Source organism: Peromyscus californicus, unplaced genomic scaffold, assembly GCF_007827085.1.
Source record: "Peromyscus californicus insignis strain IS unplaced genomic scaffold, ASM782708v3 Scaffold_19__1_contigs__length_69161282, whole genome shotgun sequence".
Lineage (NCBI taxonomy): Eukaryota > Metazoa > Chordata > Mammalia > Rodentia > Cricetidae > Peromyscus > Peromyscus californicus.
In genome coordinates, this window is record NW_026294491.1 from 6,060,333 (window position 1) to 6,085,340 (window position 25,008).

General features: G+C 54.7%; 1 protein-coding gene across 2 annotated transcripts; it reads left to right on the forward strand.

The window, feature by feature from the left end:
• Positions 1–7,190: 7,190 nt before the first annotated feature.
• On the forward strand, positions 7,191–24,816 carry Fgd2 (FYVE, RhoGEF and PH domain containing 2). 2 transcript variants are annotated; one of them, XM_052744468.1, is made up of 16 exons: positions 7,191–7,436; positions 10,129–10,363; positions 11,023–11,103; positions 11,592–11,740; positions 12,977–13,133; positions 13,300–13,438; positions 13,948–14,006; positions 14,215–14,361; positions 14,810–14,902; positions 18,361–18,440; positions 18,532–18,562; positions 18,883–18,975; positions 19,628–19,759; positions 21,936–22,082; positions 23,267–23,413; positions 23,752–24,816. In XM_052744468.1, the coding sequence occupies exons 1-16, from the start codon at positions 7,372–7,374 to the stop codon at positions 23,965–23,967; spliced, it is 1,971 nt and encodes a 656-aa protein (XP_052600428.1). In that variant the 5' UTR covers positions 7,191–7,371; the 3' UTR covers positions 23,968–24,816. The 2 variants fall into 2 exon arrangements, with proteins under 2 accessions (XP_052600428.1, XP_052600429.1); XM_052744469.1 differs by having other exon boundaries at positions 10,132–10,363.
• The last annotated feature ends 192 nt before the right edge of the window (positions 24,817–25,008 follow it).

Sequence of the window (25,008 nt, forward strand, 5' to 3'; positions counted from 1 at the left end):
CATAGTGTCTCTTCACAGCAATAGAAACCCTAACTAAAACAAACACTAACTCAAAAGACACCATTTCAAAAATAAATAAATAAATAGCCAGGCATGGTGGCATACCCAGCACTAAGAAGTTGAAGGCAGGAGAATGAGGAGTTCAAGGCTAGCCTCAGCTACACAGAAAATTCCAGACTAGACAAAGTTATGCAAAACCCTACTTTAAAAAAAAAAAAGGAGGGCTAAGAGCACTGGTTGCTCTTCCAGAGGTTCTGAGTTCAATCCCCAGCAACCACATGGTGGCTCACAACCATCTATAATGAGATCTGGTGCCCTCTTCTGGCCTGCAGGCATACATGCAGGCAGAACACTGTATACATAATAATCTTTAAAAAAAAGTGATGGGGTCGAAGAAACGACTCTGGTTAACAGCACTTGCTGCTCATACAAAGGACCCATGTTCAATTCTCAGCACCCACATGTGGCTCGAAACCATCTGTAACTCCGATTCTAGTGGATCCGATGACCTCTTCTGACCTCTGAAGGCATCGGCAACACACATGCAGACAAAACACTCATGCACATAAAATAAAAAATCTTTTAAGAAGTGGAATTTTATTCAGTTATGAAACTGATAAAAGTATGTCATTTGGAGGGAAAACAACGCAACCAAAGAATATCATATTAAGTGAACCAAGTCAGGCTCAGAAAGACAAATGTGTCATGTTTTCCTTCATGTGTAGATCCTAGGTTTCATAAGACACATAAAGTCTTGTCTGCATAGCAGAAAAGCAGTAGCAAAAACTGCCTGGGAAGATGAAGGGATCTCGTGGAAGGGGAGAGAAAGGGAAGGGGGTGGGTACAGGAATGAACATAGTCAAAAAACTATAAATTTGTACAAAGGTGAAGCCTAGTACTATCTACAATAAACATCAGCCAATAAACATTTTTTAAAAGGCGCTTTGGGCCGGGCGGTGGTGGCACACGCCTTTAATCCCAGCACTCGGGAGGCAGAGCCAGGCGGATCTCTGTGAGTTCGAGGCCAGCCTGGACTACCAAGTGAGTTCCAGGAAAGGCGCAAAGCTACACAGAGAAACCCTGTCTCGAAAACCCCCCCCCAAAAAAAAAAAAAAAAAAAAGGCGCTTTGGGTCAGGCCTAGTGGCATATGCTTTTAACCTCAACACTTGAGAAGTGGAAGCAGGGTTCAAGGCCAACCTGGTCTACAAAGAATGTTCTGGTTAGCCAGGAGACATAGTGAGACGTTTTATTTGCCAGGTGTGGTGTGGTGGCTCCTGTCTGCAATCCCGGCTCTCGGGAGACTGAGACAGGGGAAGGGGATCCATACGAGGTCAAGATCAACTTGGGTTATACAGTGAATTCCAGGCCAACCTTGGCTGCAAAGTGAGGTTCTATCTCAAAAACAATGGCTAGGGATGTGGCTCAGTATGTAGAGCACTTGCCTGGCATACGCAAAGCCCAGGGTTTCTCTCCAGGGACCATGCTAACCAGTTGTGATGTCACACCTGCAATCCTAGCACTGGCCAGATGGAGGAGGCAGGAGAATTAGAAGTTCAAGGTCATCTTGGGGTACATAGTGAGTATGAGACCCTGTCTCAGAATGAATCAAAGAAGAATAAATAACCAAGCTCTGGCTTCCATTCAGAGTTAACTGAGCCCTTGAGATTCTGCACCAGGAGTCAGCCTGATCTCTGTCTGGGGACATCTGTATATTCAGACTTGGTTACTGGCCTGAGGGTGGCCTGCAGTCTGGGACTGGGTGCTGTCCTTGGTTTCTCGGTGAAAAGATCACCTTTGTATTTCTGTGACTGCCCATCCCATGCCTAGTTTGGAGGTAGGAAGTGGAGAAAAGAGAACCCTGGGTCCTTTCTGTTCCCTTCTGGGAGAACTCTGTGGTGGGTCTGCTGGTCGGCAGGCTCTGTGCTGGCCCTCTGGGAACAGGGAGAAATGAGGTGTGTCCACCCTCTCAGGGTTTTGTGAGGACTAAAACCGAAGGCTAGTCTTTGTCGGGTTGCCAAGTCCCTAGTGATGATGGAGCCCAGGGCCTCTTGCAAGCTAGGCAAGCCCCGTATCCCTGAGCTTCATTCACCTCTGGAAATGAGCTGTGGTGTCTCTCTCTCTCGTGACTTGCTCACGTAACCGCTCTCCCTGAGGAGTAACGTGGGAAGGATGATATGGCCAGGCTGGCAGGAGGTCTCCCTGCTTACTATTGCATGCGACGCCAGTGGGGGGCCAGCCTGGGAGGGGGTGCGGCTGGGAGAGAGAGCAGCAGGCAGGGTGGCTAGACAGGCAGGACCCAGCTCTCCTTGCCTCTCTTGGAAGCCTGGCCACTCCTCTCCAAGCCGCTTGAGTTTCTTCTTGAGCCATTAAGGCTAAAGCAGTCAGGGCCTTGAAATACAGAAAAGCCCAAGCTAGGTTGGGAGGACCCATGTGCTGGCCCTGGGTGGGGTGCAGGGATCTTCTCAGGCAGGGCTGCTCCCCTGGGGTCACTTCTGGCACCCCTTCCCCAAGCTCCATTACCCCACTGCTTCCCAGCTTCCGCCAGCTCCATACTGTCCCAGTCAGACCATTGCTTGGTCCCCAGGCCCAGGCCGCCCCTCCTGGCCCCCAGTCAGCCCAGGCGCCACCTCTCATGACCTTGAGCCCTCCCTGAGGGCCTGGCACCAGCCTCACTAGGTCCCAGCCAACTCTCAGCTTTGAAACTGGATAGTTGACACTTGGAAGAATAAAAGACTGTTTACGTGGCCCACTGACGCGCTGCAGGTGTCGGGTCAGGCCTGCCCACGTATTTGCGGTCACTCTGGCTTTGTGGCATGGCCAGAGACTGGAGGGGGCCCACCACCAAGCCACAGCCCTGGCTCACGGGTTCCCTCCCTCACTGTCCTCCCAGGGCTCACCAATGAGGACATTGCTCAGATAAACAGAAATAAAATACAGGAACACTCAGGCCTCTCAGCAGCCCGAACACAGGCAAGTTCCTAGGAAAGGGGACATCAAGAAGCTAGTGGAACCTGGTGCCTGCTGAGGGCACAGCCAGCTGCAAGCCCTTCCACCGGAAAGCCTGAGAGAACTGTGGAGTTTCTGGCAAAGAGACAAACAGAAAAATCCCGACTGTCTGGGGGAGGGGCAGGCCGGGTGAGCTTCAGACTCGCTGGTTAGGCTGGAGGCCCTCCCTCCCTTCTCCCTCCCTTCTCCCTCCCTTCTTCCTTCCTGCATGGCCAGGGACTGGTTACCTAGGCACCCACCTGCCCACTAGCAATGGCCGTGAGTGGCCTCTGCCTCCATGTGACCAACCAGGTGGCACCCCCCCACCCCCCACATACCAGGGCCTCCCAAAGAGGAGGAGTGTGGCCTCAGGGGATGCTGAAGCCACATAGCTCCTGGTGTCAGCCGCCTCACAGGCTACTTTGACATTTTGTGGGTGCTGTGTGCCTGGCTGTGCGGATTAGGACTGAGGAGGGGCCTAGAACACACCCAGTCGCTGCCTACGCCTTGGACTGCTCAGGCAGGTGCCTTCTCTGAAAGCTCAAGGCCTTGACAGCTGAGCAACAAGACAGTCTTTCTGGACTGAGGGAGTGATGTCAGTTCAGTCCATTCCAAAGGCTTGCGGGCGGACGGGGGACGGAGCAGGGCTGGGGGCATCAGTGCCCAAGCCCTGTCACACATTGCTGAGGCAGAGGGTGAACCCCAATACCAAAGAGGGGTCTCCCCAAGACCAGGAGTAGCCAGAGGAACTGCCCCTAAGGGTGAAGTGGCCCAGACTCTGCTCAACCTGTGACAGAAACGCAGTTACATCCCAAGGCATGGTATTCACTGCCTGTGGAGGGACCTGTGAGGCCGCAGTCAGCATCCTCACCAGCCGCACAGAAAGAAGAGATGAGCCCAGGAGAAAGGCAGGGTATCACCTTGGAATGGGTTTGTGCCTGGGCATTTTCTGTGTTGTTATTATTATTATTATTATTATCATCATCATCATCATCATTATTATTATCATTTTGGACATACAGTCTCATGTAGCACAGGCTGGCCTCGAACTCACTATTTAGCCAAGGATTACCTTGAACCCCTGATCCTCCCACCTCACCTCTCAAGTCCTAGGATTACAGGAATGTATGTGACCCACTGAGTTTAATTAAGGTAGCTTGGGGCAGCATGAGTAGGGGCTCATTCACTGGAAGATGGGCAGCTTGCTTGCCAGGGGCTACATCACTGCAGAAAATGACATTGTCTCCCTTAGTGACCATTAGCTGCCTTTAGTACCTCAGCGAGGAACAGGGCCTTTTAAAAAGTGTGTGTGTGTGTGTGTGTGTGTGTGTGTGTGTGTGTGTGTGTGTGTGTGTGTGTGTGTGAGCATTCTGTGGTGTGCTGGTGACTTCAGAAGGCAGCTTTCAGGAGTCACTTCTCTCCTCCCACCATGTGGGTTCCAGGTGTGAACTCAGGTTGTCGTCAGACTGGTTGGCAACATCTCACCACCCCCTCCCTGCTTTTTGTTGGTAGTGGCTGGCCCTGAGCTTCCTGGATGGATACTCAGTTATGCAGAGGGATTGTTGCCAAACATCTCGTGGGGTTCTGTAGTGGCAATATTTTTTCTGATGTTTATTGGTTTGTGTGCTTTTTGGCTTTTTCAAGGCAAGGTTTCTCTGTGTTAACAGCTCCAGCTGTCCTGGAATTCATACTGTAGACCAGACTGACCTTGAACTCACAGAGATCCACCTGCCTCTGCCTCCTGAGTGCTGGGACTAATGGCGTGAGCCACCACTGCCCAGCTATAATTTTTTTAGGGGGGGAGGGCAATATTGTTTTATAGGTATGTACACATGTATAAACATGCATGTCAATAAGACAATGTTACTATAGTAAGTGTGCAGATACGTGTACATTTACATGGGTGTGTGTTGATGTTTAGGAGTCCCCCCAGCTTTTAGAAACACACAGAACTAATCATGGGCTAAGTTATCGGGCATTTGGGGTTTGCTTGATCATGAACGACACAGAAGGGAACATGGTGAGGGCCGCACACAGGCTGGGACTGGCTGGGGACTGAAGTTGGGTGTGGGCTGAGGGTTCACGGGGTGAGCTGCTCATTCTGTCTCTTTCTGGGTATAGTCTAAGTTTTCTGAGACAGAAAGTACAAGTCGGACTGAGGGTGACACTCAGTTGGTGGAATGCTTGGCCAGTTCCGAGTTCTCAGGCCTGCGTAAAACTGGCCTTGTGAGACTGGAGGGATGGATGACTCAGTGGTTAGAGCACTTGCCATGCAAGGGGATGGTGGCGCTCACCTTTAATCCCGGCACTCAGGAGGCAGAGGCAGTTGAATCGCTGAGTTCGAGGCCAGCCTGGTCTACAGAGAGAGTTCCAGGACAGCCAGGGCTACACAGAGAAACCTTGTCTCAAAACAAACAAACAAAAAGAAAAGAAAAAAAACCCACTTGCAGAAGATCTGGGTTTGAAGTTAGTGAGATTTGGGCTTCAGGACTGGGCAGGCCTCGGTGGAAACCACAGCTGAGGGAAACTCAGGCAGGGCGCATGGTTGCTGGGCAGGAGGCCCCAGGCCGCGGCTGCAGCAGCAGGACCTGTGCCAGGCGCTTTGGGCTCCGAATGACTCACACTTGATCTGAGGACAAAGACTGACTTCAGTGGACGGTCCTGGCTCAGACCCCGTGGGAGAGCGATGGATGAACGGCCGCTTGAATGAGCAGCACCGGTCATGTGTTCCCGAAGCACCGAGTGACCGAGGGGATCAGGAGTCGGCAGGCAGGGGACCAGATGGGACAGCGTGAAGGGCGCCCTCCAGGTTCCCCAGAACTTGGCTGGAGTTGTAGGACACTCACCTGGGCTTTGGACATAGGTGACCTCAGACAGGTGTCTTGACCTCCCTGAGCCTCAGTTTCTTGTAGAAACTGGAGCTGGTAACAGAGCGAACTGCATAAGGCAGCTATGGGAGTCACCACGAAGAGATCTGTCAGCTTGTTTCCATTGTCATCTTCAGCTGCTCCCCTGGGGCACCAGGGTGACATCAGCACCATTAAGACGAAAGTATCCAGAGAGGAGCTGAGGACCCAGGGCCCGCCCTGCAGCTCCTCACAGTCCGTGATTTTGTTTTTGTTTGTTTGTTTTGAGACAGGGTTTCTCTGTGTAGCCCTGGCTGTCCTAGAACTCACTCTGTAGACCAGGCTGGCCTCGAACTCACAGAGATCTGCCTGGCTTTGCCTCCTGAGTGCTGGGATTAAAGGTGGGCGCCACCACCGCCCAACAACATTGATTCTTTTAGGGGAGAGGTACAAGAAACAGTGTAGAGGGGGTTGGATCTCAGAGGCAACTTGAAAGAGTCTGGTCTCTGGCTGGAGAGATAGTTCAGTGTTTAAAAGCATTTGTTACTCTTACAGAGAACCCAGGTTCAGTTCCTGGAACCCACAAGGTGGCTCAAAGCCATCTGTAACTCTAACTCCAGGGGATCCAACACCTTTTTCCAGTCTCTGTGGGCACCAAGCACTCATGTGGTGCACACACACTCACACACATAAAACTGAAAATAAATAAAAAGAAAGAAAGAGCCTGTTCTCCCTTTCCACCGTGTGGGGCTCTGGGATTGGACTCAAGCTGCCAGGCTTGTCTGCAAGTGTCCGTACCCACCAAGCCATCTCAAAGCCCATGCCACCACCACCAGCACCTCTCCCCCTTTTCTTCTGAGACAAAGTCTCACGTAGCCCAGGCTGGCTTTAACCCATTTATACAGTCAAGGATGACCTTGGATTACTCTCCTCCTGCATCCACCTCTCCAGTGGCGCCACAGGCATGCATCGCACGCACACCCATTTCTGCCCCTGCTGAGGCTGCATGCCAGGGCTCCCTGCATGCCAGGCAAGCATTCTACCACCTGAGCTACGTTCCCAGCCCTATGATCCATTTTTAACAAGGAAGCTGTTTCCTTACAGCCATGAACAGGGCCAGATGTAAGAAAAGATGCCGAGGATGGTACCAAAAAAAAAAAAAAAATCCCTGAACCCCATACAGAAGATGGAGTCAGGCCAAGCTACTCCGTCCAGGCTCCAGCTCCGGAAACTTCCTGTAGCCCCTGTTGCCTTCTCTAACAGGGTAGGCATCTCCAGGGGGTAAAGGTCAGAGGCCAGCAGGGCAGGGCAAAGCTCCACAGGCTCCTCCCACCACAGGGCAAGCTGTAGCTGGGACCACTTCCTCTTTTCTTACTCCGAAAATAGGAGCCGCACTGCAGGGCAGTCTGGAGAGATGGCCTCAGATTCCAGGCTGTCCTAGCCCCGCCTCGCCCCCAGGCCCGGAAGTGTGGAGTGCGCTGGCCCGTGCCTCCCTCCTAGCTTCTGGGGTAGCTGAGGACCACCCTGCAGGCTTGCAGGATGGAGCATGCCAGTGAGAAGAAGCAGGCCTCAGTGTGCAACCTGGTGGCTGTGTTTGAGAACAGGTACAGGTGGCGGGGGAGGGGTCAAGCCCTTCTGTTTGCCTGGCTCTTTGGGTCCTGCCCCGAGGAGGACCCAGGTCCTTCTGGGTCCTTCTCTCAGGTCCCTCCACGACAGGTGACTGGCAGTACGGGAGACTTCTCTTGGGGTGCTGAGCTGGACAGGGTAAACAAACAACATGCTTGGGAGACCCCCAGCACACACACATACACACACACACACACACACACACACACACACACACACACACACACACACTTCCCACTCAAACCAGGACACCGTTAAGTGACTGCCATTGAAATGGGAGCAAGAGGCAGGACCCACATGAAATGGGACTGGACGGGGCAAAGCAGAGCCATGCCCACCACGCCACCATCTTAAGTTCCCTTCCATACCTCACGTCTCACCCTGATGGTCCTAAGGTGTGTCTTGTTCTGTTCCCAGCTTTAAAGAAGAAAGAGGGGGTGGGGGTGGGGGTGGGACCAGGTTCTTTACATTTTTGAGGCTTTGCATCTGAAGGGGAAGGACAAAGCTAAGTGTGGGAGAGGGTCTTAGGTGGTCCTGGAGGGGTGTGAGTGCGAGACATGGAGCCACTTTACAGGCCTGTGGTACCGCCCTCTGGAAGCACACACCCAGACAGAGGTTGGGCTCAGGAGGCTTATCGGGGAAGCTTTGGGGGAACAGAACCTGGGAGGTAGGGGAGAAAGGGCAGGTGGAGGGAGAGGCTGAGCCCTGTTTGTGCCAGGGAGTTCCAGAACCTGGATGCACCACAGTCTGTTCTAGCTGAGGCACCCATGCCTCCAGTTGCTAGATGCTGGGCGAGGCAGCTCTCTTCCCTGGAGGACAGTTCCCAGAGTGGGGACTCTGCCAATACATAATGCTCAGCCACCAGTGCTCCCAGCCCTAGGGAGCCATGAGAACACAGTGCAGCACCTAGGGGCCTATGGAGGATGCAGGGACAGACTTCTGCTTATGATAAAATGTTCCATCCTTCCACGATGCGAGGCCACAGGTTTTAGATGTCCTGGGAAGGCCTTCATGCTGTGTTGGGGGCCTGCAGGCCAAGGGAGGCCCCCTGGGGCTTCCACACGGAGTCCTACACTCACCCCAGCAGTAGTAGTTTCAAGCTCTGGCAGCTTGACCCTGACTCACCGCGTGCTTGGGCAAACGCATCCTATTCAGCACCCAGGACAGCTCCTTGTCACTCCCTGCTTGGCCCACCACCCCAGACGTGGGACCACCACAGCCAGAGTCCTGGAGGGTGGGTACGCTCATGTGGGTGCTAGCCCTTGAGGTACTGAGCTGTGCCAGGCTGTGCCTTGCAAATGGAGTAACCCTAGACAGGAGTAGGTCCCAAGAACCATGTTCAGGGGTGTGGGAGCCAGCCTACTGAGCCGAGGGGTAGCAGGCAGGCTTCCCATGGGACCCTTGGCACCTAGCTGATCTGAAACTAAGCACTGGGGAGGAAACAGCCACAGGCCTGAGTGCTTAGAAATGCAGAAGCTGAAACCAAATGTAGAAGAGAAAACATGATACTCAACACACTCCGCCCCACCACCTCACCCTACCCCGGCCTCGCTGGCTGCAGGCCCTGAAGCCAAGGAACTCAGTTTTCTGTGCCTGGAATGGGCTCCAATAGTCCTTCTACCTCCATCAGTCCCTGTGACCTGGGCAATCGCCTCAGTTCTCAAGAGAAAAGGTACCTTACTGTGGAAGTTTGGACCCCAGCCCTTTTGATTTGAATCCCATCTGTGCCACTTCCGAGTTCTCATCCTTTCTGCCTCAGTTTCCACCGCTGCAGCATGGATGTGGTGATGCTCTTTCTCTGGGGGTTTTGGAGGCTGCTACCTGTCTAGCATCTATTTCCCGATCTGTCTTTCTCATGGGAATGCCTACCATGCTTCCCTGCGCATGCCTAACAGGGATATCTCTGCCAATGCAGGTTTCTCTGGCCTGCAGGACCAGTCTATGCAGCACAGCTAATTGCCCTGTGACGGTCCAACCTGGGGGACAGGGGCCCTGCTCCCCAGGCTGGCTTTGTCCCCTGGTAATGGTGTGAAGGGCGTAGGTTACTCCGAAAGGCCCCAGCGTTAGCATCTGTGTCCTTGTTCTGGAGTCCTCCATGGCTCCTATCTTCCCTTGATCAGGACAGGTACAGAAATTAAAGCAGGGGTGAAGTCCAAATGTGAGGGTGACCCCGAGGGAACCCCTGAAAAGCTTCTGTGTGCCGAAGGAGGGTTCTCTAGACCTGGTCGCATTTGAAACAGGGAAGTATATGGTTCCCCAGAGAATAGAACGGTCCACAGTGACTCATTCAGGGGCTGGTGGAGTTCCTCCCAGAAGGGTGTGGGTGGTGCAGGGACATGGTTCAGTTGGTAGAGCCTTGCCTAGCATGCACAAAGCCCTGGTTCTGTCCCCCGCACCATGTAAACCAGGCACAGTGGTCCATGCCTATAATCCTAGACTAGGGAGGTCCAGGTAGGAGGACCAGGAGTCCAAGGTCACCTTCCACTATAAAGGGGGTCAAGGCCAGCCTGTGACACACGAGATTCTGGCTCAAAAAAGAGGGAGGCAGGAGGGCTGAGATGTAGAGGTCTTGATAAGTTTCTACACTGTGCCAGGCCCTTGGGGGCCCATGAACACCAGTGACTCACACCAGTCACCCTGAGGGAACCCTCAAGCGTGCTTTGTTCTTAGCAGGACCGTGGGAACAATACCTGAACCCCATAGCCTTGATGACCAGCCCTGTAGCCCTGAACACCAGCCGCCCCTGTCCCCGGGGCCTTGGGAGGCACCTCCTGGTGAGGAGGCCTTGAAGTCTGAGCTCCGGACAGTCAGCAGGACATATCTGAGCTCCCTCAAAAATAAGCTATCAAGTGGGGCTTGGAGGAAATCCTGCCAGCCTGGGGCCAGCCCAGGACCAGAGACACAGGTGAGGAGTTGGTCTCAGGACTGCTGGCTCCGATGGGGGGTGGGTAGAAGGACCCCTCAGCCTTCCATCTCTCTTCCTCTTTCTCCCTCCTCTCCCTCTTCCTCCTCCTCAAGACAGGATCTTAGAATGTAGCCCAGATTGGCCTTAAACTCACCTTCTCCAGCCTCTACTTCCTCAGTGCTGGGATCTCTGGTGTGCTCTGATAGGTCTAACACTCCCTCTGCTTATAGGGTCACAAACCACATGGGCTTGTGGCCCACCCTTCTGACCTCATGTAACTTGATGGCTCCCGAGCCCTGAAGGGCCAGAGGGTGGCTCAGCTGGGAAGCCAGGCCCCTTCTCCTCCGTGTGTCTTCCGGTCTGTCTTCCGGTCTGTGTGACCTCCTAGCGAGCTCCCCAACGGGCAGCCAGGTCCCCTCCACGGTGGCTCCTTTGCTCCTGGAAACTATGAGAGCCCAGAAGGAGGCGGCCTAAGCTTAAGGCTCAGTCCAGGGACTGGGCATCTCCCTAGGCTGTCTTCTAAGAAAGGCGGTCCAGGGCCAGACCTGGTGTGCTGTGGGAGGGCGGGAATACCAGAGGGTGTGCTCACCGGGCACAGCCACAGTGTCTTCTGAGGAGTGGCAAGTCAAGATGTCCGCCCTTCTCCTCCACCCCTGTAGGAACCCGAGGAGAAGAGGGTCGTGCGGGAGCTTCTGGAGACCGAGCAGGCCTACGTGGCTCGCCTGCATCTGCTTGACCAGGCTAGTGGAGACTCCCCAACACCTTCCATATCGGGAGCGCTGACACCAGCCCAGGGCTTGGCTTTGGCTCAACCCACTGACCCTGTTGGGTGGGGTTGGGGCAGCATCAGAACTGAGCCCCTTAGGCATTGCCTTTGGCCTGGCCAGCCTCATATACGGCAGCCCTGCCTGGTTTCCCCATCGGTTGCCCTCACCAGGCACCCCTACTTTTCTTATGGCGTGTCAGCCAAGGGGAGCCCACGGCCTCAGATGGCACAGATGAGGCTGTCTCCCTTGTTCCCGTGGCCAAGTCCTAGGGACTGCCTGGCTTGTCTGCCCATCTGTGAAGTAGCCGGAAGCCAGTCTTCCCCGGACATCTCTCCCAGGGGTGTGGCGAGGAGGCAAACCTGATTCTGCTGGAGCTGTGCCGTCCCCTGGGGGCCTGCAGGGCTGGTGGATGGTGGCCCCTTCTTAGGCAGGGTATGACCTGGGACTGTTTCCCTGTACAGGTGTTCTTCCAGGAGCTGCTGAAGGAGGCAGGCCGCAGCAAGGCCTTCCCTGAGGACGTGGTGAGGCTCATCTTCTCCAACATCTCCTCCATCTATTGCTTCCATTCACAGTTCTTCCTTCCGGAGCTGCAGCGACGTGTGGATGACTGGTGAGGTCACAGGTCTCAGCACCCCAACTTGACTGGGGGTCACAGACCCAGGGCGCGGGGCCTGTGAGGCCCAGGTGCTTGAGTATGATTCCGGCCATGGCTGTCTCCTACAGGCCTCTGCTCCTTGCACAGCTGAGGAAGAAGGGGGGCAATCCTAGGTCCTGTGGCTTAAGAGACCATGGATGTCACTGGGCACAGAGTGGGGCCCTGGCCTTGATCTTGGCATCTGTAAACAGGACGTTTTTCCAGCCAGCTGTGTGCTGTTCACATCATCGTTAGGCAAGAAGCCCAAACCGTGATCCCGACACCCACATGTTGGCTCACAACCACGTGCCGCTCCAGTTACAAGGGGTCCAATGGCCCTCTTTTGGCCTCTGTGGGCACCAGGCATGCATACCTGCACATACATACATGCAGGCAAAACCCTGGTACACATAAAATAAGTAACTCAAAAGAGGAAAGGCAGAGGACAGGGGGCTGCTGAGACTGTTTAATGAGAAAAGCACTGTCGAGCAAGCCCGCAGACCTGGATTTAATCACTGTTGGGTTTTTTTTGTTGTTGTTTTGTTTGTTCGTTTGTTTTAAAATTTTATTTATTTATTTGTTTGTTTGTTTTTCCGAGACAGGGTTTCTCTATCTGGTTTTATAGGGAAAGAAGAGAACTCAGTCCCCAAATTGTCCACCAACACCCACAAGTGTGCTGTGCCACCAGCACCCCTACACACCACACACAACGATAATAAAAATAAATAAATAAACATTAAGAAGAGAAAGAGTGTGGGGGTTGGAGGCCAGCCTGGTCTACGTAATGAGACCCTATCTCAAACAAAAAGAAACAAAAGGGGGGGGCATGGACCCCAGCCTGTAAGGTCGCCCAGCGTCCCTCCCGTCTTTTCAGGGTAGAAAACCAGGGTTCAGAGAAGCTTGCCCGAGGACACACACAGCTAGAATACCTAGAGCTGAGACAGGCAGCCGTCGTGGGCGGCACTGTCACGTGACCTGTAATGTCAGCTACACTGTGTCTTCTGCAGTCTTTCCATCTCCATGGACCTCATGGCTAGCGAAGGACCAGGAGCTCAGAGTCTAAGGAGGGGTCGGACCCTCGGGGCGGCACTCTTTCCTGCCCCTGCCCCAAGGGTACTGGAAAGGCTGTTTGGGGCTGGGGAGCCTGGGCAACCTGACTCAGGAGCTGAGAGAGGAGGTGGCCGGGCTGAGAGCATCCCCTCCCCGACTCAGGACAGCCACACCCCGCATTGGGGATGTGATCCAGAAACTGGCCCCGTTCCTGAAGATGTACAGCGAGTATGTGAAGAATTTCGAGCGGGCAGCGGAGCTGCTGGCCACCTGGATGGACAAGTCTCAGCCCTTCCAGGAGGTGGTCACCCGCATCCAGGTGAGTGGCGCAGGGGCGGAGCCTGCACGGCCACCTGGTGGGCCTGCCTCATTTTCCCCTAAGCGGTTTGGACATCCTCAGGCCAGGCCCCCCCCCCCCCCCGTTCAGGCCTGGCCCCCAATTCTCCATTCCCTCACCCTCCCGCCCCTGCTCCCTGCTCCCCAAGCGCAGCGAGGCCTCGGGCAGCCTGACCCTGCAGCACCACATGCTGGAGCCAGTGCAAAGAATCCCGCGGTACGAACTGCTGCTCAAGGAATATGTGCAGAAGCTGCCAGCCCAGGCTCCAGACCGTGCAGACGCCCAGAGTGAGGACACCATGGGCCCCAGGGAGCTGGGAGGTCACGGGAGGGGGCTGGCCACTGCCATGTGTATACCCAGCACCTACTAAAAATGGTTCTGATGACCTTCTATCACTGCATAAATCACTGGCACTTCATACCTGTTATTCACACCACAGCCGCAGTTGGCAGGCCAGTGAGGCCCAGAGAGGTTAAGTGACTTGGCAGGGTCACACAGCCCAGAAGGGAGCTGAGCTAGGATTTGAATCCACATCTGAAACGTGTACCCTCTAGGTCTGGCTTTGCTCTGGGAGTAGAGAGAATCGCTGAAGTCATACACCTACTCACACAGCCTCCCGGTGGCCTCAATGTCCCTATCCTGGGTGGCCACCACCTTCTAGACACTCACTATGCTGGCCTGCATGGGCAGGGCTGTGCCTGGTGATGGTTATGGCAGGTCCCCCAGGCCGTACCGTGGAGCCCCAGCCCCAGGCTGCAGGTCTCCAGGAATAACGGGTGCCTTGCTCCCTTGCTAGAAGCGCTGGACATGATCTTCTCGGCTGCACAGCACTCCAATGCAGCCATTGCAGAGATGGTGAGCAGCCGTCCTTGGGGTGGGTGTGGGGGGGCATCCCCTGAACACAGCCTGTCTCTTGGTCCTGTGTCCACTCATCTTGCCCAGGGTACCTGTCCCACGCTGCCTCCTTGCCTTCGGCTGCCTCATCCCGTCCCCACCAGGCACATTATCAAGAAGCTGGGACCCTGCCCAGCCAGCATAGGCTGAAGGTGTGCCCCATCCCCAGGAACGGCTGCAGGGCCTGTGGGAGGTGTACCAGCGCCTGGGCCTGGAGGATGACATCGTGGACCCCTCCAACACCCTGCTCCGAGAGGGCCCTGTACTCAAGATCTCTTTCCGCCGCAGCGACCCGATGGAACGCTACCTGTTTTTGGTAGGGGCTGCTGGGCTTCCCTGTCACGTGTGCCCCGGGAAGCAGAAATCAGAGTCTGAGCCCTGGCTGCTTTTAAAGTCTGTGCTACTCCTCTAAAGACAGTGCAGCATGAGGGAATTAAGTTAGCTGCCAGGAAGATCTGCTGGGCTGACCCTGGAAAAACCAGGGTCTCCTGCCATCCCGCAGGATTGCTACCTCAAGGTCTATACCCCTCTGTCAGCTCTCAGGCTCCTTGGGCTGCTTTGGCCCCCTAGTGTCCATGGTAGTGGGACCCTTCAGAACTGATGGGCGCAATTGGGGACTAGACGGTCACATCCTCACCCCTTCCGAGATCACCTGTGATGACCTGTGAGCCAGCCCAGGATGTGTTCAGAGGGCAGGGGAGAGGTAGTGGCCAGGTCACCCAAGAGACCCTGAGCTGCTGCCCATACTGCCCATGTCTTCCCAGTTCAACAACATGCTGCTTTATTGTATACCCCGCGTCCTCCAAGTGGGTGCCCAGTTCCAGGTTCGGACCCGCATCGATGTGGCTGGCATGAAGGTGAGCCACCCTCCAAAGAGGGCCCAGGGTGGGTAACAGTGGTGGCAGGGAGCAGAGCAGGTCCCTGGTGGGAAATGTGGGCAGAGCTCTGCTGTCTGGCCCTTGTGAGGGAGGGCAGCCTGGCTAATTCTAACCTTGGCAACTTCATAGTGTTTTCCTTGTTATCTACACTGTTGTTGTCCAAATGCTAATGTGTGGGCAATGTTCTGAGTTGGCAGACCCGGGTGGACCTGGCAGCCTGGTGGGTGTGTGCTCTACTGTGTGGGTCACTTTACTGTGTGGGTCGCTGTACTGTGTGTTGCTGGGGATGGACCTATTGCCTGGGATGGTTGGCAAGCATTCTGTTAAGTCTTACCCCATCCCCAGGGTCCTGCATTTCTAAGCAACCCCAAGGGACCCTGATACTCCTACCCACATGCTGATGTGTGAACAGGATTGGAGAGCGAGGCTGGCCTGGCCCCGGGCTGGAGGTATCCTTGTCTAGAATGGAACTCAAATGAACGAGGCAAGCCCTGCAACCTCCCATCAGACCCTCTCCACAGCCCTCTGAGGCAGGGTATTATCATCCTTGGATGAGGTGTCTTTCTATCTTCTAAAGACAGTTATAGGGCTGCGGATGAGGCTCAATTGGTAGAGTGCTTACCTAGCTATCAGACATGAAACCCTGAATCCCATTCCCCTACACTTCTCAAACCAGGTGGAGCGGGGCACCCCTGTAATCCCAACCCTGAGGGACCATGAAGTCAGGTAGCAGACCCTGATTACAGTGCCCAATTCAGACAGAAAAGCTCAGAGGTACTGAGTCTGGAGCCTAGGATCTCACCGCTGTTCCCATCCCCATGAAGATCTCCAGAACACCATCTGACGGTTTATAGTGTCTCCCCTGAGTTAGCTGCAGTCTTTTAAGTGTGCAGCCCCTACCTGAGGCTTCTAGCCTCCATCCTGAGATGGCCAGAGAGTCTCAGAGGCCAGAGTGGGAGCAGGCGTGTCTAAGGCCTTTGGTGAGTGAGATGGAGGAGGTAGACAAAACTATGGGTAAGAGAAGGCTATTGGAGGGACAGACTCAGTCTAGAGAGAGTGGCAGAGTTCAAATGATGAAGACAAGAAATAGACACCAGGGCTGGGTATGATGGTGCGCGATTTTAATCTCAGTTCTTGGGAGGTAGAGGCAGGCAGATCTCTGTGAGCTTGAATCTAGACTGAGTATCTGTTATATAGTGAATTTTAGGCTAGACCGGTCTATATAGCGAGTTACAGGCTAGCCAGGGCCTCATAGTGAAACCCCTCAGAGGAGGAGGAGGAGGAGGAGGAGGAGGAGGAGGAGGAGGAGGAAGAGGGAGAAAAGGAAACAACCCACATAGACCAAAGGAGACTCACAGCCCGGCATGGTGGTGGCTCACACCTGTAATCCCAGCACTTGGGAAGCTGAGACAGGGGGATTGCTGCAAATCCAAGGACATGCTGGATTGCACTGTGAATTTCAGGCCAGCCTGGGGTACACAGAGAGACCACCTCAAAAAACAGAGTTCGGAACGTAGCTCAGTTGGTAGAGAGCTTGCCTAATGTTCCCAGAGCCCTGGGTTGGCTCGCCAGCACCCAGTAGCCCAGATGTGCTGGCACACACCTGTCAGTTCAGCACTTGGCAGGTGGTTATGGGAGGGTCAGGAGTTCCAGGCCATCCTTGGCTACATAATGAGGTTAATGCCGGCCAAGATCACATGAGAACCTGCCTCAGAAAAAGAAGGGCGTCTGAGAAGGCCACATATTCCTCTATTCCTCGTGTGCCGGCTCTTGGCTGCCACCATCCGGCAAGCCTGTCTCGCTGGCCTCACAGTACCCTCTGCTGGATGTTGTTGAGCATGGCGGGTGCCGAGCAGCCTACAGCAAATGGAAACCATTTTCTGAGTCAGGTTTGAAGGAATCTGGCTTAAACCACCCTGGTCGCTCTACCGGCCTATGACCCGGTGCCAGGACCACATAGTTCTCACAAGGTGACTGTGTCCATGGTCTGAGCTGGTCCTGCAAAGGAGAGGCTACAGAGGCATGCCACTCAGGAACCTCGAATCCAGCCAAACACATGTTGTATATATACTGCACCAGGAGTGTATACCCCATCGCGGAGGTAGCCAGCTGGTGATAGGGCGTAGCTTGCACGTTTATAGTGAGAGCTGGCCAGCAGATGGCAGTCAAACGTCTTGTTCTAACAAGATCCGGAGATGAGCCAGTTGGCCAAAAATGCCAAGAAAGCCTTCTGAAGCAGGGAGTCCTTTGGTGATGGGCACGAAGAACTGTGTGGGATAGAAGGACCCTGAGTTGAGCCAGAACTAGAGAGGGCGGCCCAACAGAGCTCCAAACACCGAAGGCTCTAATGAGGATCCCAGGGCATCTTGACCCAGGCCAGGAATTCCCCAGGGTTCCCCTTTCCTCTCAAAGTTCTCCATTCCTTCCTGCCCTGAACCCCAAACTTTGGGCCTCCACCTTTTCTGACAGGGGTTCTATCCAGAGTCTATCCAGGCCTCCCATGCTGGTCCCTCGCCCTTCTCTGCCCAGGGCAGCTGTCCTTTGCACTGGACCCAACGGCCTGAGCTTCAGGGCAGTGGTTCTGCCACTCATCCCTTGTGCACAGTGGCTGTGTGCAGCCTCCACCAATCACAGGCTTTCCCCTGGCAGGACACAGGGTCCAGACCACACCTAGCCCTTTCCCAAGCAACAGACTGTGCAGAGAAGTCTGGATACTGCCGGGCTTTAGGCACAAAATCCCCAGAGGAAGGCTCTAGAGCTTGAGGTCTGTCTTAGTTTGGGTCAGTCTCTGTGCAGTACCTGGGGCAGGTCTGAGTTGGCTGACTTTGGGGCGGGGCAGGGGTGGGGGTGATGGCAGAAACCCAATGTTAGGTGCCTCGTTTTGCCTCCTTAAATGCTGTGTGACCTCAGGCAGGTCTCAAGCCTGTTCTGATCTTCCAGACCCAGTGCCATGTAAATAAGGATGAGATCCACTTCCCAGGATTCCTCTGAGAATGACGGGCTTTTTATTATGGAAATATTTAAGCCATGAAAACAGTCCAGTAAACATCCATAGGCTCCTCTTATTTTGAGGTCCAGTTTCTATTTCTGGTGACTCTTTGGAACTGTCCCTCCATGTCACACCGGGTCAGCTTCGATGCTTCTGACAAAATTCTGAAGCCTTCAGTCCCAGTCCTGTGGGGCCAGGAGCATGCGCACCTGCGTAGCAGGTTAGAGCTGGTCCTGCCGGTAGTGCTGGGGTCCGACGGCAGTCCTGGGGTCCGACGGCCGTGCTGGGGTCTGATGGCAGTACTGGGGTCCGGTGGCAGTACTGGGGTCTGCTGGCAGTGCTGGGGTCTGACCGCCGTGCTGGGGTCCTGCCGGCAGTACTGGGGTCTGCCGGCCATGCTGGGGTCTGATGCTTCATCCACCCCCCCCCACCCCCCACCCCCCCGCAGGTGCGGGAGCTGACTGATGCCGAGTTCCCACACTCCTTCCTGGTGTCTGGAAAGCAGCGCACGCTGGAGCTGCAGGCCCGGTATGCACTGGCGGGCTGGAGCCACGGGAGACCCTCGGACAGGGCGGGTGGGTACTGTCCTCTGCATTGTGTTCTCTTTCCTTTGGAGCAGGTCCAGAGAGGAAATGATTTCCTGGGTGCAGGTATGGACACCTCCAGGGGAGTATGAGCCTAGCCTACTGGGGAGGAAGGAGAAAAAGAGTGTGTGTGTGCTCCAACACTTGGGTGTGCCCAGCTGCCCACTCTTCCTGTGTGTCCCACTGCCTTGCTGGGTAGTCTGTCGCAACTCCTATAACCTCTTTGAGACTCAGTTTTGACGTGTATTATCTGACTTCCTATTACCTTGGGCTTCTCCTTCATGTAGTGACAGTCTGGGCCTGGTGCAGGCACGTTTAGCAAAATGTGTTGGCTACGGGTAAGACACCTTGGACAGCCCTCACCTCTCACCCCCACCTCCACTCAGGCCTGCCAGGCAGCTATTGACCAAGTCGAGAAGCGGAGTGAAACCTTCAAGGCTGCTGTCCAGGGACCTCAGGGGGACACAGAGGAGCCCAAGGTAATAGGAACTTCTTCACTCCAAGACGCAGTGTCAGGAACAGAGAGTGTCCCCTCCCAGGACTGACATGAAGAGTCTCAAGGACACTCTTCCAACCAACATCACCCTCGGTGGCCCAGCGCCGGAGTTTCCTAGTTAGCAAAATCTGTCTCTGAGCCAGGTGTGTTGGAGGGAGAGACAGGAGGTTGTCTTTGATACTTAGTGAGTTCAAGGCCAACCTGGGCCACATGAGACCCTAACTCAACAAGAACCTTCAAAAATAAAAATCTCTGCCTTTAGCTAGGCAGGGCAACAGGCCTTTAATCCCAGCTCTGTGAGTTTGAGGCCAGCTAGGTCTACATAGTGAGACCCTGTTTCAAAATTTTCTGCTGTTGGAGCCTTGAGCAGAGCTGTGTGAGGTCAGGGAAGACCCCTGTCCAGCCAAGGCCTCACAACTGGATCCGAGAGTGTCAGAGAAGCGGGGAGAGTGGGTAAGGCCGGATCTCAGCCCTGAACTCTGGCTTTCGGGGTGATGATCTAGAGTTGTTGGACCGTCCTGGGCCTGCTTCTTGACCTATACAGTAAGAAGATTAGTAGGTAAACTACCTCAGGCAGAAGAGGGGGCGCAAGAGGCCGTGAAGTGCCCACTCAGCCAGCTGCTCTCCTCCCCCAGCCACAGGCAGAGGAACTGGGCCTCCGAGCGCCTCAGTGGGTCCGAGACAAGATGGTGACCATGTGTATGCGCTGCCAGGAGCCCTTCAATGCCCTGACGCGTCGGCGCCACCACTGCCGGGCTTGTGGCTATGTGAGTACACCTGCAGGGACCGGGGACGGGACCGGGACCTGCCTTTGCCCATGCCATTCCTGCCTCCAACATCAGGCCCCAGCTGGATCCCAGTCCTGACCAACTTTCCACACCCCACCCACCCACCCACCACCACCACCCACCCACCACCTAGCCAGTCTCACATCACATCTAGTATGTACCCCAACTTCATTCTCTCTCCCCCCCCTTTTTTTTAGATTTATTTATTTATTATGCATACAGAAGAGGGTGCCAGATCTCATTACAGATGGTTGTGAGCCACCATGTGGTTGCTGGGAATTGAACTCAGGACCTCTGGAAGAGCAGTCAGTGCTCTTAACCTCTGAGCCATCCTTCCAGCACCCCCTTCTCTTCCGTGTTGTGAGCTCCACCTTCTTGAGCAGGCCTCAGTTTCCCCACCTGTCCCAAGGTATACTTTTAGCATTTGGGAGGGGAAACAGGAGGATCGGGGGTTCATAGCCAGCCTGAGCTACAGAGAAGAACACAGTCATAAATCTTGAAAAAACAACAATATGCCATTGTGATGGCTCAGAGGATGATAGCGTTTTCCATCAAGCCTTGAGTTCGATCCCCGGAACTTATATAGAAGAAGGAAAAGACTGCCTCCTGTAAAGTTACCGCAACTTCCACACCTGTGCCATGATACAGGGTGTGTGAGCATACACACACGCACTCATGCTCACACACGCTGAGTGTAAAAGTAATAATAACAACTTAACACAAAACCAAATGTACTGGTACGTGTGTGTGTGTGTGTGTGTGTGTGTGTGTGTGTGTGTGTGTGTATGTGTGTATGTGTAATCTCAGCACATGGAAGTCGGAAGTAGGAGAACCAGAAGTTCCAGGTCAACCTGGAATGTGGCTGCATGAGACCCTGCCTCAGAAAAGCAAGTAAGGTTGATGAAGAAAAAAATAAATATTGGATGGTTATATGAAACTAATGTCTCAATAAAGGCAAGAGAGAGTTGGCTCAGTACTTAAGAGTGCTAGCAGAGGACTGCACTCCAGGGGATCTGTCACCCTCTTCTGGCCTCCACAAGCACCCACATGCATGTGGCACACACTCACACAGACACCTATATGCACATAAATAGAAACAAATGTTTAAATCCCTCCATAAAAGCATACTCTCCTCCCAAGGCGCCCAGGCCCTGAGTGTCCTCATCCTGACTCCAGGGTGTCTGAGGCCCGTGCCCGTCCTCTTTTGGGGAGCCAGTGAGTCACCCTTTCGTTTCGTGTTCAGCTGCCAGTTTCTGTCTACCCTTTCTGCCTCGGGCACCCTGTGAGGGCGGGGTACGCAGTGACTCCCTGAGAGTAGCCACACCCACCATGCCCATGGCACCCGCCTTCCTCAGTCACACTCAGCACCCGGAGTTTCTCTCCATACCTCCCCACTCATCCTTCCTCAGTATCACTAAATATCCTTATGCACCTTTAGGGGTGAGCTGGGGTGGCTGGACCCCAGAGTACTCCTGCCCCTCCGTTCTATAGCACGACAGACTTACAGCTTTTTTTTTTTTTTTGTGGGGTTTTTTGTTTGTTTGTTTGTTTTTGTTTTTGAGATACGGTCTCACAGAGTCCAGGCTGGCCTTGAACTTTTCCCCGCTCTGTGTCCCTCCACTCAATTGCGGCTGTCGCCATAAAACACACAGAACGTGCAAGGAAACTTTTTTTCTTGTAAATACAATGTGGCCTTGGACATCTTAACCTCCCGCCTCCGCCACACAGACGCTGGGATCCTGGGTGTGCGCTACAGCACCTGCTTCATGTGATACCAGGGATTTGACCCCGGGCTCTGTGCGTGCCGGGCAAGCCACATCCCTAGCTCTCTAAACCGTGGGACCGTCAAGACGCGGAGAGCGCCTGGACTGTCAGCTAGCTGTGTGACCTCACCAAGTCACTTTCTCCTCTGAGTCACCCCGCCCTTGTCCTTGTGTCAGCAGAAGACGGCGGCGGTGTCCTGCCCTTGCCGGGGCCAGTGAGGTTCTGGCAGTTGTGGCTTGTCCTGCCCAGCCCTCCAGGACCCAGCCCCGGGCGAGAGGCTGATGGAGGGAAAGTGGTCGGGTAGGCTGTGAGGCTGGGTCTTGAACCCTCGGCCTCCTGTCTGGGCTCCCGTGGCCACCGTGCTTTCTTTCTCCTGCTGCTCCACCCTCAGGTGGTCTGTGCCAAGTGCTCTGACTACCGTGCAGAGCTGAAATACGACGGCAACAGGCCCAACCGAGTCTGCCTGGCCTGCTACACGTTTCTCACCGGCCATGTGCTCCCTGACAGCAAGGAGGATAAGAGGAGAGGCATCTTGGAGGTGAGGGCTGACAGCATCCATCCTACTCTCCCCTTCCCAGAAGACTCTTGCTCCCACGTTCTGAGAAACATCCTGTCTCTCCTTCCCTCATCTCCTTACCAGCAACAGGCAGCCCCTCTCCTCCAGTCCAACCACACCAGGTCTGACAACAGCCAGAAGCTGTATGGACTGTAGGCTACAACCCAGTCTCTTCCCTGTGTCCCCATCCAATAGGAGCATCTGTCCCAGTTCACGTTCCCAGGGCCCACTCCGCAGTTGCGCCAAGTGAAGGGAGGGATGGGCCACTGGTCTTGTGTGGTGGATGGGGATGCCCAGGCTCAGTCAGGCAGACTGCAGGCACTGGTCTAACTGGAAGGGACCTTGGAAAACCAACCCAGAGAGGTGACCCGCTTAATATCACACAGCTCTTATCCGGTCTCCTCTGTGATCTGTGTAACACCTTCAAGGCGTCCCAGGACCACTTCCCATCCCATGAGCGCGCGCTGTGGGTACTGGTCATGTTCATCTTTGAATCTCAAATGCAATGTTAAAACCCAGACGCTAGCTACCCTGTCTCTGCCAGGAAGGCCAGAGTGACATCCCACAGTCCCTTGCAAAAGAGAGAAGAGCTGGCCTGTATCAGCTGAGATTCATTCCCACAAGCAAGTTGGCACCTTCTCGCAGACTCCAGCCCCTTCCCACTCCATGTATCCCCTCGGACCAGACCCCGACTGGGCAAAACGCCTGCTCCTGGCGTGGCATGCCTGGCAGGCCCCACTCTGTCCCTTGAGTGGCTCAGGATGACAGCCCTGGTGCTGGCACCTGCCCCTGTAAGCACACCCAGTCCATCCTGCAGTTCTGCCAGCTGCTGGCTGTGTGAACCAGGGCCATGTGGTGGGGTGTCTCCAAACTCCAGAGACGATGACCTGCTGCTTCCTTGTAGAAATGTGCAAAGCTTAATTAAGGGTAGTGGCTGTCAGGAGTGGAGGCATGTGCCTACGACCCCAGAATCTGGGGGTGCAGGGAAGAGGATCAGGGGTTCAAGGTCAGCTCCTGATACAAACCAACTTCTAGGTTAGCCTGGGCTGTGCGAGCCTCTGTCTCCAAAAGAAAATATGGCAGTGACTGTGAAGTTCCCTGGCTGATGTCTGGTCTCCTGACACCTTGTGGGCACTCTGTCCCCTGACTGGCCTTTCCACTTTCAGAAAGAATCCTTGGCAGGGCCCGACCAGAGTCTAATGTGCAGCTTCCTGCAGCTCATGGGAGACAAGTCGGGCAGGAGCGGCCCCCGGGGCTGGTGTGTGATCCCCCGAGATGACCCCCTTGTGCTGTATGTCTACGCAGCCCCCCAGGTATGCCATGCCTGCCCCACTCAGGCCTCCTCATTCTCACAGGGTAGGGGAAAATGGGGTTTGAATATTATTTGCCCTACAGGAAAGATGGGGAAACTGAGGCCCTCTGGGGACTTGGTATTCTCAAGGTGTAGGTCATCGAGTTTTGGAGATGAGCCCAGACTACAGTCCTCAGCTACTTTGCCCTCAGGCTGGCCCATTCTTCCCTCCTCTTCCTCCTCCATCTTCCGACAGCCCCCCTCCAATGGGGGGGCTTCTGGTGTGAGCAGGGGTGTGTGGCTGTCGGGAGCAGCTGCTGAAGTGGGGCCACGGTAGCCCATGGCTTTCTTCTCCACCAGGACATGAAGGCTCACACCTCCATCCCCCTGCTGGGCTACCAGGTGACTGCAGGACCCCAGGGGGACCCTCGGGTTTTCCAGCTGCAACAGTCAGGCCAGCTGTTCACCTTCAAAGCGGAGTCTGAGGAGCTGCAGGGCCGCTGGGTGAGGGCTATCAAGCGTGCAGCCAGTGGCTGGACCCCTGAGGGGCCTGACGAAGAGGACATGTCTGACTGACTGAACCACAGCTGGCTGTTCTTCGGGAACCTCGCCCAGGACAGCCTTTCCGGGCTGACCCCCGCCGCTCTGTGACTCCGCCCCCTGCTGGGTTACTCCGACCCATTCTGTCATCTATGTCCAGATGTTCATCCTGACTCTGCATCCAGTAGATTCGGATCCTTTCCTTCAGGAAAACACAACCAAGTGTCCCGGCTGGCTGGGGGATGGGGGTCCCTGAGCCGTGAGTTCTTCTTTGCCGAAACAGGGACATGTGACCAAAGTTGTAACTGCACACGTGAAGCCCTGGGTCGAGTCCTCAGCATGTCACAAGCCGGCCATAGTGATGCACGCCTGTGATCCCCGAAATTAGGTAGAGGAAGAAGGACAAAAGTTCAAGGTTGCCCTTGGCTACGTAGTGAGTTAGAGTCCAGCCTGGACTACATGAGACCCTGCACACACACAAAAAAAATTCAAAATAAGCCAGGTGGTGGTAAAACAGGTGGTGGTGGTGGCGGCGGCGGCGGCAGCGGCGGCGGCGGCGGCGGCGCACGCCTTTAATCCCAGCACTTGGGAGGCAGAGGCAGGTGGATCACTGAGTTTGAGGCCAGCCTGGGCTACAGAGCGAGTTCCAGTCCACCCAGGGCTACACAGAGAAACCCTGTCTCCAGGATAAACAAAACAAAAACAAAAACAAGCAAATAAAAAAAATCAATAAATTATGAGGAGACCCAGGTCCCCAAGGACTGTTTGCACCTTAGTGAGGGTATCAGCCCAGGTTGTGAATTAATCACCTGGGAAGCTTTGGAAAAGTTGTGATGAAAATAGACACCAGCTAACTTTAAAATTAAACACTGTCCATGTCTACTAGCAAGGTTTTCTGTTTGCTTGGTCTGGGAAGAGGGAGGTAAGGGAACTTGGGGGGCCTCCACTGGACCGCAGTGTGCACTGGGCTGCGTGGCTGGGGAGGAGACAAAGATACCCAGGTACCTGCCAAAGCCAGCGGGACCGTGGTCACAGCCATAAGATCCCAGGGGGCCTCTGTGCGCGTGCGCATGCCCG

What these genes read in the sequence shown, in the direction of transcription:
- Fgd2 (XM_052744468.1), top strand. Translation starts at nt 7,372, where the DNA reads ATGGAGCATGCCAGTGAGAAGAAGCAGGCCTCAGTGTGCAACCTGGTG. An exon ending in ATGCAGCCATTGCAGAGATG is followed by an intron (nt 14,007 to 14,214) that starts GTGAGCAGCCGT and finishes CCCCATCCCCAG; the next exon opens with GAACGGCTGCAGGGCCTGTG. An exon ending in ACTGCCGGGCTTGTGGCTAT is followed by an intron (nt 19,760 to 21,935) that starts GTGAGTACACCT and finishes CTCCACCCTCAG; the next exon opens with GTGGTCTGTGCCAAGTGCTC.